The sequence below is a fragment of the Phyllostomus discolor genome, chromosome 14, assembly GCF_004126475.2.
Source record: "Phyllostomus discolor isolate MPI-MPIP mPhyDis1 chromosome 14, mPhyDis1.pri.v3, whole genome shotgun sequence".
Lineage (NCBI taxonomy): Eukaryota > Metazoa > Chordata > Mammalia > Chiroptera > Phyllostomidae > Phyllostomus > Phyllostomus discolor.
Genome location: NC_040916.2, coordinates 25,916,455 through 25,929,063, shown reverse-complemented (window position 1 = coordinate 25,929,063; position 12,609 = coordinate 25,916,455). Strand labels below are relative to the sequence as shown.

The 12,609-nt window shown below is 64.3% G+C and overlaps 1 protein-coding gene across 1 annotated transcript in view; it reads right to left on the bottom strand.

Moving 5' to 3' along the window:
- LOC114512163 (dapper homolog 3-like) overlaps positions 1-6,693 on the bottom strand; it is a 92,573-nt gene extending 85,880 nt beyond the window's left edge. Inside the window, exon 1 of the mRNA XM_028531062.1 lies at positions 6,502-6,693. Coding sequence (XP_028386863.1) covers positions 6,502-6,693 — 192 coding nt within the window. The remainder of the gene's footprint in view (positions 1-6,501) is intronic.
- Positions 6,694-12,609: the final 5,916 nt, after the last annotated feature.

Genomic DNA, 12,609 nt, shown 5'->3' with positions numbered 1-12,609 from the left:
GGGAGCGTGTACGTCCGAGCTGGGTGTGTACGTCACCTCGTCCACCCTCCCGGCCGGCGCCCCCGGGCGGCCCGGCAGCTGTGCGCTGGTCTCTGGACGAGGCAGGAGCGCTGACCCCAGGGAGAAGGGGCCTGCTTCTCGTGTTCTGTGCAGGGGCGGGGCCTGGAAGGTGGGTGAGCCCCCCCTGGGGTTCTGAGAAAGCCTGACTCGGCCACTGTTCACAGCCCCCAGAGCTGGGCCTTTCTGGGCGCACACCCTCAGACGACAGAGTGAGTCCCTCCTGCCGGGCGGCGCCCAGAATGACCGCCCTGTGTGCGCCCTGCTGCGGACCGGACCTCCCCACCGGCCTGGGCAGCAGGGCCCGGCACAGCCCCCTCGGCGCCTCGGTGCTTGGAGAAGCCCCCCTCCAGCTGTGGGACCGAGGGCGAGGGGCACAGACGCGTCCATCGGCCTCTGGGGTGAGAGGGCCTCGATCCCGGGCCTGGAAGGCGAGAGCCTGGGACTTGGAGTCTGCCCGGGGGAGGCCCGAGGGCAGGGCAGGGTCCTGGCGTCGGAAACGGGGGGGGGGGGGGGTCCACGGAGACAGAGGGGGAGGGCACACAGGCCTTGGAAACGGGGCGGTTTCGGCGTCTGGCTTGGGTGTGAGGTGTGACAGCAGGCCCAGGCGTGAGGAGGAAGGTCAAGGTGGAGGGAGAGGTCAAGCAGTGGGTCCGGGGTCGGGGTGGGGGGTAACGGGCAACGTGGCCGAGTCCTGAAAACACGAGTTTGACCGAGTTCCAGAGCCGAGGTGCCTGCAATGAATCGTGGGAATGGCCCGCGTGTCCACAGGTCGTCCCTTTTCCCAGCCGATTCCAGGCCGCTCCGTCCACGCCCACGCCCTCTGCTCCGTGGGGGCAGACTCAGACCCCGCGGACGCCGGGGGTGGGGGCCCGCAGCAAGCAGGAAGGCCGCCCTTCCCCTGCGGGCAGGGCTGCGGGAAGCACTCGGGGCGGCCGGTGGGCAGAGGCACTGGTGGGGAGGCCCCCGTTTCCCCCCGCTGCAGGGAGACCTGACGCAGACAGGGGTGTCCTCTTTGCTCCCTCCTCGAAGGGGAAGTTGGGGCGCTGGCCTGCAAAGGAGGTGCGCGCTCTCTGCCGCTGACTCAGCAGGCGGCCTCCGTGGGCCGGTGGGCCCTCAGCTCAGGGCTGGGTGCAAAGAGGGTAGGGTGCGGGGTCTGTGGTGGGAGGCAGGTCCCCGCCCGGGCAGGGGGCGGATCCTCAGCCCGGTGCACGCCCCCCCCCCGGAGGAAGGGGCCGGGTCACGATTATCGCCACCGCGGAGCCGGAGCCGAGACACGGAGGAGCAGGGACCAGGCAGGGCAGTCGGGGGCTGGGGCCCGACCGTGTGGCTTGGAGGAGCCCCCCCCGCCCACTCCCAGCCCCTCCGGACCCCCGTTTGTCGGGAGGGAAGTGTGCTTATCAGCCCCGAGCGCCGGGGGAGCGGCCGGCGAAACCAGACGCGCTCCGCTGGCAGCTGTTCAGGTCGGCTCCGTAAACGGGCCATTGTTGCTGCCCGATAAGGCCGTTTGGAGCCAAGCCTCGCAGCCCGCAGCCAGCAGCCCGCGCCGGAGCCAAGGAAACGCTGGAAGGAAACCCTCTGACCGGCAGTGGGGCGGTGGGGTGGCGGACAGGGGGTCGGCGCGGCCTGTGTGCGGAGCCGTCCGCTCGGGCTCCACGCTCTCAGTCCACTTGGGCTCAGGGCCCGGTGGGCGCCACGGCTCCCAGCTCCCTGGCACCTGCTGCAGCCCGGGCACCCTGCCCTCCCCTCCCACCGGAGCCCATCCTCCTGGAGTCGGGGGACATGGGGTTCACTCTCGGCTGTTAGGATCTGATCTCTCCATCACCTGAGAGCCAAATGGTATTTGCAAGAGCTGTGAAGGAGACAGAGGGAGGGGGTGACAGAGAGAAGGGAGGAAGGAGGGAGGGAGGGAGGGAGGAAGGAAGGAAGGAAGGAAGGAAGGAAGGAGGGGAGGAAGGAAGGAAAAAAGGAAGGAGGGAGGAGAAAGAGAAGGAAGAAGGAGGGAAAGAAGGAAGGGAGGAAGGAAGGAAGGAAGGAGGGAGGGAAGGAGGGAGGGAAGAAGGAGAAAGGGAAGAAGGAAGGAAGGAAGGGAAGGAGAGAGGAAGGAAGGAGGGAGGGAGGGAAGGAGGGAGGGAGGGAAGGAGGGAGGGAAGGAAAGAAAGAGAAAGAGAAGGAGGAAGGGAAGGAGGGAGAAAGGGAAGAAGCGAAGGAAGGGAGGAAGGAAGGAGGGAGGGAAGGAGGAGAAAGGGAAGAAGAAAGGAGGGAGGAAGGAAGGAAGGAAGGAAGGAGGGAGGGAAGGAGGAGAAAGGGAAGAAGGAAGGAAGGGAAGAAGGAAGGAAGGGAGGAAGGAAGGAGGGAGGAAGGAAGGAAGGAGGGAGGGAAGGAGGGAGGGAAGGAAAGAAAGAGAAAGAGAAGGAGGGAGGAAGGAGGAGAAAGGGAAGAAGGAAGGAAGGGAGGAAGGAAGGAGGGAGGGAAGGAGGAGAAAGGGAAGAAGGAAGGAGGGAAGGAAGGAAGGAGGGGGAGGAAGGAACTGGTCTGGTAGGTTTAGCTGCAGAGCTTTAAGCCGTGGGCTCTCCCCGCCTCGGAGCACCTGAGCGAGGGGCACCCCCCCCGTTGAACCTGCCCGAGTGTGAGTTCTTGCACGCACAGGGTCTGCCTCTCACTATAGAATGAGGAAATGCTGCAGTTCAGGTTTATTCTTCTTTTTTAATGTTTTAACAGTTTTTAAAATCACGTTTATTCTTCAGTCCTCAGCACCAAGGGCCGGGCAGGCTCTGCTGAGCTGGTGGAAGCGTCGGTGATGAGACCGGCGGCAGTGTGGAGGCGGGAAACAGCCACTCTCGGCTGTCGTCGGGAACCCGCCGACCGGCTGCGCTGGGCACGCACCGGCCCTGTCCGAGCGCCTCCTGGGAGCCCCGGTGTTCGGCCGCAGACCAGGGGGGCCCCTGTCTCTCTCCCTCACGCCCCAGCTTTCGAATCTGAGTGGGGCGCTGTGGAAGGCAGGAAACTGGGCATAGTCACCGAAACTATTCAAGAAAAACACTCCCAAGGTCTTGAGATGAGAATGAAAGGGAAACGTCCCCAGGAGGCGGAGGCGGGGCAGCCGGTGTGGGTGCCAACGCCAAGGGCCCCTTTGCCGGGTGTGGCCCGTCCCCGGGGCACGTTGCTGGTGCCTCTGGCCCAGAAGACATCTGTCCCGAGAACATCGTTCCCAGCGACCGTCCTGTCGGCGGTTCCATGGGAGGAAGGAGCCGAGCTCCGGGCAAATGGGCATTTTCACGGCATCTGGTCAGATGGACACAACCATTGCGTCATGGTTTCCTTCTGTAAAACAACATGAAACCATCGTAAAATATATAAAATTGGGAAAACATCTCTATAATAATTCTATCACCCTGGTGCAAGGGTATTCCTTCTTCCACTGTCCTCCTCTGACCGGTGCCCATAAAAGCACACAGCGGATGGTCTGGCTATTTTTTTTTTTAAGGATAAGTATGGCAGGTATTTTTTGCCGAATTCTTTTTTTAACCTTTACAGAATTTATTTAATTTTTAAAATTACTTTACTGTTGTTCAATTACAGTTGTCTCCATTTTCTCCCCCCCCTCCCCCCGACCCCGACCAAACCCCCCTCCCTCCCTTGCTGCCACCCTCCCCCTTGGTTTTGTCCGTGTGTCCTTTGTAGTGGTTCCTGCAAACCCTTCTCCCCACTGTCCCCTCCCCCCTCTCCCCTCTGGCTATGGTTACATTGTTCTTCATCTCGCTGTCTCGGGTTACATTTTGTTTGCTTTTTTCTTCTGTTGATTGGGTTCCAGTTAAAGGTGAGACCATGTGGTATTTGTCCCTCACCGCCCGACTTATTTCACTCAGCATACTGCTCGCCGTAGTTTTAAAGGTTTGCTGAGCTGAACTTGACTCAGAAGTTAGAGTCACAAGTTCTTCGCCCGAATTTTCTGCGGGCTCCCCTGCTCTCCTCCCGACCCCCAGCCCCCGGGGTGGGGACGCGGACACGCTGCCCCCCTTCATTGTTGAGGGGGCACACTCCGTGCCCGGGAGGGGGGACGTCTCAGCTGTTCAGAGACAAGCACCAATGATTCTTAGACCCACTATGAGCTTTGGGAAAGACGTTCCCAAACTTTGGTTCTCTAAAGACGTCTAAAGACGTTCTGTCTTAAGACAGGGCTGCGTGCCCGACCCAGGGGCAGAGGAGGGAGTCCTGTCTGGCAGCCTCCCCCCCGCCCACCGGTGGACCTGCGGCAGGGTCAGAAGACACCGCCCCTTCTCCGTCCTGAGGGGAGGCAGGAAAGTGGGGCGCAGGGGGGCCCCTTGCAGATTCCCATCCTGGGTTCACACTAACCAGCCATGTCACCTCGAGCACGCTATTCCCTGTCGTCTGGGCCACCGGCCTCGTCTGTGAAACGGGGGCAGCAGTCACGGTTTCTCAGGGGTGGGTTCCGAGGGGGGGGCGGGCTGATGTAGGAGGAAGCGCCTCACAGGCCCCCTGGTCCCCTGCTTCACGCCCCTTCTCAGAGAGCAGGTGGTGCAGGGGGCCACCTGGCTGAGCGGCTGCTCCCCCCAACCCCTGGCGTGGGACGCCTCCCCCACGCTCTCTGGCTGCGAGAGCAGCCCCCCCACCCCCCGGCTGTGTTTGGTGGCTGAGGAGTCCTTCCCCGAGTCTCCAGAGCCAGCCACCCGCGTCCGGCTGGTCGGAGGCTCACTGGGGTCTCGCCCGGGGTGGGCGGGAAGAACAAAGAGGGAACTCGGTCCCTGTGCCTCTCCGGTCCGTGGCAGTTGTGATGACTGTCCTCGGGGCACCCGTGGGTGGGAGTGTCACCCCATTTGGTTCGGCCCCCAGTTGGGGCGTGTGTGGGAGGCACCCGACGGGTGCTTCTCACTCACGTCTGTGTCTCTCTCCCTCTCCCCCCTGCAAAAAAAAAAAAAAAAAGGCAATAAACATGGTCTCTGGCGAGGGCTGGAAGGATTCATGGATTGTTGGTGTCGGTGTGGAGCTAGCCCGGAACTTCGCCTTCTTACCAGGAAGTGGCAAAGCCCACGACCCACCGACTGTGGGACGCCCCCGTGGGGGCGGCCACTCGTCCTCCCTGGACAGGGGGACTGTCTCCTGCTCCCCGGAGCACAATCTGCCTTGCAGGACGCCCCGCGCTGACTTCTGAGGGAGCTAGGGGCCCGCCCCGCCAGCCACAGCCACTCCCGTGAGCAGGGGGCCGGCGGGTGCCCCAACCAGCTGACTGGGGCGTCCACGGGCCCAGAGCCATGACCGCGCTTCCCCCGCTTCCCCACGGACGCTGCGCTCCGTGGACAGACGGCCGCGAGTGAGTGCGCAACCACCAGGCCCCTCCAGGTGGCGCCAGAGAGGGCGAGCCCGAGGTTTCCTGGGAGACGGTTCCCGCGACCCGGCAAAACCCCCAGGACACCAGAGCTGTGCAGGGGGGAACGCAACCAGCCCACCCCCCCACGGGGAGAGGACCGTGAGCGCATCTGGGGCGACCCCCGCATCAGCCTCAGCCCGAGGGGCCGCCCAGTCACGGTTCTGTCTGATCCCACCCCGAGCTCTGGGGGAGGGCGGGGCATTGGGCGCCACAGGGGGCGGAGCCGTGGGAGCTCCGAGACGCCAGGTGCGCAGGGGGGCGGGGACGGGACTCCTTTGAGCATCTCTCGGCCGAACATGCGGGCCAGGTGCCCCGGCGCTGCCGCCGGGGAGAGATCCTGCCTGTGGCTCCCCCCACCCCCGTCTCGTATGTGGTGGACAGACACGCGTGTGCGGACAGACACATGTGCGTGCACAGACGCCAGCAGGCCCGGCGTTGCGCGGCCCCCCGGCCAGCCGACAGAGCCCGGTGGGTCCCCCTCCACGGGTGGGACTTGGAGTGACCCACTCAGAGCGATGAGATTTGGGGGGAAGACCCTGTGGGACCCTCAGGGTCACCAAAGCATTGAAGATGGCCTCGGCCGTGAGATTTCCGTGGCTCCGTCCAGGGGAGGGGGCGGCCCTGGGACCGTAGCACTCCCAGTGACACTGGCCGCTTCGTGGCAGCCGCGGAGATTCCCGTCAGGCACCTCTTCGCCTCAGGTGGTGATGGCGTTTCACGTGACAAAGTCTCCCACGGGGGTGCACTCCCTCCATGCCCTCTGACCTCCCAGGGGCCCGGGGGCCCCGTTTCTGGCTGGGGGAGGGGGGCCTGTGCCTGCCAGCGGCTTGGTGTCCTGCCCCCGTCACTAACACCCCCCACACACACACAAGCAGCGGGCGGCCCCCGGGCAGCGAAGTTGCCGCTGGCCCGGAGGCCCCCATCTGGCTTCTGGGGGTCTGGTCTAGGGCACAGGTCTCCCCCGAGAGAGGCGACGGCCATGCCCCCCCCCAGGCAGGGGCGGCGGACACGTGTGGCCCCCATAAACCCACGTGGGTCCCGTGAGCCAGGCCCACCGTCTGTGGAGTCTGCTCCGCAGTAAAATCTTTCCCTGCCCGCGCTCCGGCTGCCCCTTCCTGGGCGGGGGGCGGGACTCTCCCTGTCCCCGCGGCCTCCGGCTCCGTGTCGGCCCTCCCGCCTCCGGGCTGCAGCCGGGCCCCCGGAGCGGCACCCTCCGTCTCCCGGGGCCGCAGCTCAGCTCCATCCATGGACGCGCTGGCCCAGAGGGCGGCAGCGTCGATGTGGCGGTGTCGATCCCAGTGGCGTTCCGGGCGCTGTCCCCTGGCGGGGCTGGGAGGAGCCCCCCCCCCCCAGCGAGCCACCAGCTCGGCCGGGGAGCGCTCCTCCCTACCCAGGGGGCTGTGTGCCTGAAGAGGCTCTGCACGCTGTGGAGTCTTCTGGAAGCCGGGCCTGGAAGTCAAGTCTCCGTGGGCACAAGTACAGTGTTTTCGGGGCACAGGTACCAAAACTGCAGGCACGCAAACTCTTCTTCTTAAAAAGAACATTTTAAATCCTCACCTGAGGATGCGTTTATTGATTTGAGAGAGAGGGAGGCATTGACCGGCTGCCTCCTGTACGCACCCAGCTGGGGATCGAACCGGCAGCCTTTTGGTGCACGGGACGACGCTGCCCCCAGCTGGGCCGCCCGGCCAGGGTGGCAAGGAAACCTTCTTGGACCGATTTCCGAGCAGCTGTGCTTTTGCCAGCACGTCAGAGCTTGGGGGGCAGAGGGTCCGGGGGCGGGGGGGCATAAGGGCAGCAGCACGGAAGGAAGAGCGAACAAGCACAGTGCCCTCGCCCCTCGGAGAGGGGTCCCAAGGAGGGAGGTGAGATGGAGGGGAAAGGACAGGGGTCAGAAGACACAGGGCAGGAGGGGGTGATGGGTGTCCGCCCCGCCCTGCAGAAGTCACCACTCCTCTCCCGCTCCCGCCAAAGGGACGTTTCGGCGGGAGCCTCGAGTGACTTAAAAATCTCTCATTAAAAACCGTCCTTAATCACGCAGTTCTCCAGTCAAATTTTTCAAATGATTAAAAAGAAAATATTCTTTTAGGAACTCCCGTGAGGATATTAACTCGTAAAAAAAGATTCCTTTGTCGGTTCTGCTCTCAGGCGCCTCCCTCCCTCCCTCTCCCACCCTGCTCCCCGCTCTCTGCTCCCCACCCCCGCAGCCTGCCGCACGCAGACGCCTGCGGGGCGGCCGGAGAAAGTACGGCCCGCGCCCCGGATGTGGTGCGGGGCCCCCCCCCACGCCTTCACACCTGCCGAGCGGGCCCGTGTCCACGGCTGAAACTGATGAGCCCTTCTGTGCGCAGGCAGCCTGGGGGGACGTGACGCGCCACCTGGCAGAGAAGGAGGGGGACGGCCGTGTGGTGTCCAGGTAGCCGCGTCTGTGGAGGCCAGGCGAGGTTCCCAAACAGGCCAGTGTCCTTGTTCAGCACCTTTTCCCGAGAGACCCCAAATGTTTGTCCAACGCCCGTCTGACTTTCTATGAATAGGGTGCAAAACAGCTCTCTCTCCTTCCACAGAAGGGTGAGAAGGAAAGGCCTTGTGAGGGGCAGTGCAGTCTTCCAGCAAGGGACAGGTGAGCAGGGGCACAGGTGAGCAGGGGACAGGTGAGCAGGGGGACAGGTGAGCAGGGGACAGGTGAGCAGGGGGCAGGTGAGCAGGGGACAGGTGAGCAGGGGGCAGGTGAGCAGGGGGACAGGTGAGCAGCTAACCACGAGACCCTCTGTTCCCTGAGGAGGGCACTGGCTCCACCAGCTGTGTCTGTAAAGGTGTGGGTTGCCAAGGGGGGGGTGTGGGCGGAGCCCCAGCCAGTGGAGGGCGCTCCCAGAAGCCAAGAGGGGAGGGCCCGGCCCCCAGCATGCAAGGTGGGCGCGTGAGAGGTTCAGCCTTCGGAGAGAAGGGCGACCTGGGGCTCTCGGTGGCAGTCCAGGTCCCTTTTCCCCACGACAGCTGCTGGGTCAGTGCGTTCTCCTCCCGGTCTGTGTGTATGTGACTTGACTTCTATTCCCTACACTCCTCAGGGACCTACTTGTCACTCCTCGGAGGCAAGGTCGCCAGAACTCAAATGCCTGCGTCCTTCCGCTTCCCCCCGAAACGATGAGCTTTTCGGGTACGTCTCAGTCTGTTTGGGCAGCTGTCACCCCCACGGCTCCCGGGGGGGCTGCAAACGGGAGAACTTGTTTCTCGGTGTGGAGGCTGGTGTCCCAGGCGTCCTGTGAGGGCCGCATCCAGGACCACAGAGGGCCCCTTCCCGCCGTGTCCCCGTGTGGCTGAGGGGCCCCGCCCCGTCCTGAGAGCTCAGCCCGGTGGCCTCGTCGCCCCCCAGAGCCCTCACCCCTGGAAACACGCCCCAGGGGTAAATTCAGGGCCTGGGCTTTGGGCAAACGGACATTCAGCCCGTAACACAGCTGCAACCCCTTTGATTTAAAATCCTCACCCGAGGGTATGTTTACTGATTTTAGAGAGAGGAACAGGGGCAGAGGAAGAGAGAGAGACACCAGTGTGAGAGAGAAACATCGATCAGTTGCCTCCGGAACACACCCCGATGACAGATTGAACTCCCAACCTGGGGATGTGCCCTGACCGGGCATCGAACCCGCAACCTTCTGGTGTACGGGACAAGGCTCCACCCAACTCAGCCAGCCGTCCAGGGCGTGAGCCAGCCTCTACACAGCGAGTCTCACGGCTCAGGCGGGAGAAGGGGCTGCCGGGAGGGGCGGGACCTCTCAACACAGACAGGACTCTTCCCCAGGAGCAGGCGCCCCGGCAGGGGTGGGGGGGAGGAGTCTGTGCGTTGAATGTGGGTGTCCCCCCAAACGGGGCGGGGCCAGGTCTCTGTCCCCGCGGAGGGCTGGCTCCCTTCAGACCAGAGAACACTAAGAAAGCTGCCCCTCTGAGCAGGGTCGGGTACCCTGATCGTTACCCGACCACCAACGAGGGGAGAGGCCAGGCGTGGAGGGAAGGGTTTGGCTTTGAACCCCTGCGTCGTGGCGGCCACGCGGCCCCTGGGGTGCAGAGAAGCTGATGTCCTGTCCGGAGGGGGCACGCACGCCCTGGAGTGGGGACTCACACCCACAGGAGACTGACCCCAGAGCCAGGCTCGCAGCTGCTCCAGCGAGCCTCCCTTCTCTTCCTGGCAGGTCCAGTCGCCGAGGCGCCTTCTCTGTCCCCAAAGCTGCATCTGCCTCTGAGGAGTCCTGAGGTTCTCCTGAAAGGGCATTGAGATCAGGCACTTCTCACAAGGAACGCTCACAAAGCCCAGCCTCCCGAAAACAAGGAAACTCCATCTCAACGTAATCTGTTAAAAACGGCGATGTCCCCAGGGGGTGACAATACCCCAAAACGTCCCGGAGACTGAAGGGCGTCTCGGGCGACTGGGAAACGGCTCTTCTCCCCAGGAGGCTGCGGCTGGGACGCAGCTGCAGCTGGGACACAGCGGAGGTGCACAGAGGGCGGGGGTGGGCCCGTCGGGAGCAGGCCCCGAGAGGCCCACCCCACGCAGGGACTCACGGGGAGCCAGGCCAGGTGTCCGGTCCCATCCCCGCGGCTTCCGGACGCCTGCCCCCCCCCACCTCCCCCCGCGGACCTCTGCCTGCTCCACAGATGTCCCTGCTCGTAAATTCAGAAGTGTCTGCACGTCCCAAGGTGAGCGGGCGGCCGCTTTTATTGCCGGCAGTTTGCAGGCAAGGACCTGACATTTAAAAATACGGCCGTGCTCACTTCTGCACGTGACCCTCTTTCCCGCTCTCCGCGGGTCCCCTCCCGGTGCCCTCTGCGCTGGCCCCCTCTGGGCCCCCGGGGGCGAGGGTGGGGGGCACGCAGGGCCCTGCAGACCCTCCCTGACCTCCGCCTCCTCGTGCATTGTCTGCAGGTTGTCTCAGGGCGCCCACCTCTGTGCAGGACGGGAGGAGCATCCTGAGAACTTTGGGGTCGGCCGGCCAGCCCACTCCGCGCACCTGGGGAGGAGCCGCACACCTGTGTGGCGGGCGGGAGGGAGCGGCGGAGGCTCGGACTCCGCGCAGACGGCTCGTCTCGGGACGTGTGTGCACCACGCTGACCACGCTGACGGGAACGGCAGCCCCTGCGGAGGCTGCGGGTCTGTGAGCCAAGGAGGTGCGTTCTGTCACCTCGAGCCGGTGCCTTCGGATGGTGACCACGGGTCCCGAGGTCTCTCCACCTGCCCCCCACCCAAAGTCTTGGCCCCGGCTGGGCAGAGTCCCAGACTTGTGTGCTTTTAGGGCTAACTCACGGGTACACGTGCGCTCTGGGGCTCACAGGGAGGATGGGTCCCCTGCCCGCCCCCCAGTTCCTCCCAGGGAGCCCCCCATCTGTGGGGCTGGCGGTGCACCGGGTGAGAGGCTGTCTCCGAGGGCTCCGCCCCCCCAGGGCGGCCAGCTGACCGAAGGCTGGCCGTTGAGGCGTCACGGGAGGTTGTTGTTCGGAAGCTCCCTGACCCGCCCTCCTGTCTCTCCTCCTCCTCAGACCCGGGATGGGGACCCGAGGGCTGGAGCCCCCGCCGCCGAGCTGGGCTGTGACGCCGTCATGACGGAGGGACTGGGGGCCACGTGGGGCGGAGGAGCAAGAGGAAGGGTTCCGGCTGTCTGGCCCCCGTCGTGCTGTCCCGTCTGTCAGCCCGGCCCTTTGCCTGTGTCTCTGCTTTGCTGTAAACCCTCGCCAGAGACCTGTTCATGGATGTGAGACCGAGAGGAAAGGGTGGGGGGTGTCGATGTGAGAGAGAAACGTCAGTGGTTTGCCCCCGCTGCCCCCGTGTGCCCCCCCAACCAGGTATCGAACCCACAACCCCTTGGTACACAGGATGATGCTCCAACCCACCGAGCCCCCTGGCCGGGCTCCCTGCTCATGTTACCCAGGAGAGCCGCGAGGCTGAGGCTGACCTCCGCCAAGGTCGTTCCGTCTGTCCATCCGGCCGAGACACCGAGCCCACCTGAGCCCGTCCTGTCCGCCCTGCGGTCCCCCACTTGTGCAAAGAGATGTCCTTCAGTGGTCCCCTTCCTCTCACGGACAGTCGTGACTTCTGGGTCACAGCACTGGTTCCCTCTGCCCTCTCCAGATGCCCCCCCCCCCCCCCGATTTAACACCCCCGGGCGGCTCTGCCTGGCTCAGACTCGGCGTCTGCAGCCCCAAAACGCAGGCCGGGGCTGGCTTTCGTCGGGTTTCCCTCCCCGGTCCAAACAGCACATCGTGACCGGGTGTGACCCGCCCCCCCACCCCCTTGAGTAATCCCCGAGCGGGCGGGACGGGGCTTCCTCAGGCCGCTGTTCTCAGAGGCAGGGTCTTGACCAACTGCCTTCCTTCCCCTTGGAACAAGTTTCCCTGGTAACCACAGCAGGAATAACCCCTCCTGCAAGTGGACATGACCGTCGTTGCCACCGGGGGCAGCCCCCTCTTCCCTGGCACCGGGAGGCAGAAGGCAGCCGCCGTCTCGAAGCCTTCAGAGAGCTCCCCTGGGTGGCCGGGGAGCGGCTGCCACCTCCCCTGCTGCGGGCAGGCCCGGGACCGCGGCGGGCGGCGGGCTCACGTGGACTCAAGGAGGGTCCCGGCCGTCAAAGGCCGGGTGGGTGACCCGGGCCTGGAAACTGCCTGTGTCCACGGCACCTGGAATGCATTCTTTACTAGGCTGTACCTGCGGAGGCCAGAGGGTAAGCCTTTGTGTCATTTTCTTCTTTTTCTTTTAAAAGATTTTATTTCAGAGAGAGGGGAAGGGAGGGAGAAAGAGAGGGAGAGAAGCATCAATGTGTGGTTGCCTCTCATGCGCCCCCTACTGGGGACCTGGCCCACAACCCAGGCCTATGCCCTGACTGGGAATCGAACTGTCGACCCTTTGGTTCACAGGCCGGCGCTCAATCCACTGAGCCACACCAGCCACAGCGTCACTTTCTTCTGACACCAGACACGGCCCACGGGCTCTGGGAATGGGGGTGAAGGCGTGCAACCGGGACTTTGGATAAAATGCTTTGGCAATGAGCCACGTCCCCTGGTTTACAGCTGGCTCGCTGTTGGCTGCATTTTCCGCCAATCGTTTCGTGAGCCCAGGCTCGACCTCAGCATTGGGCCAGAGCTCTTGGAAGCACGGCTGAGCCCTGGCCCCGCTTCTGGAC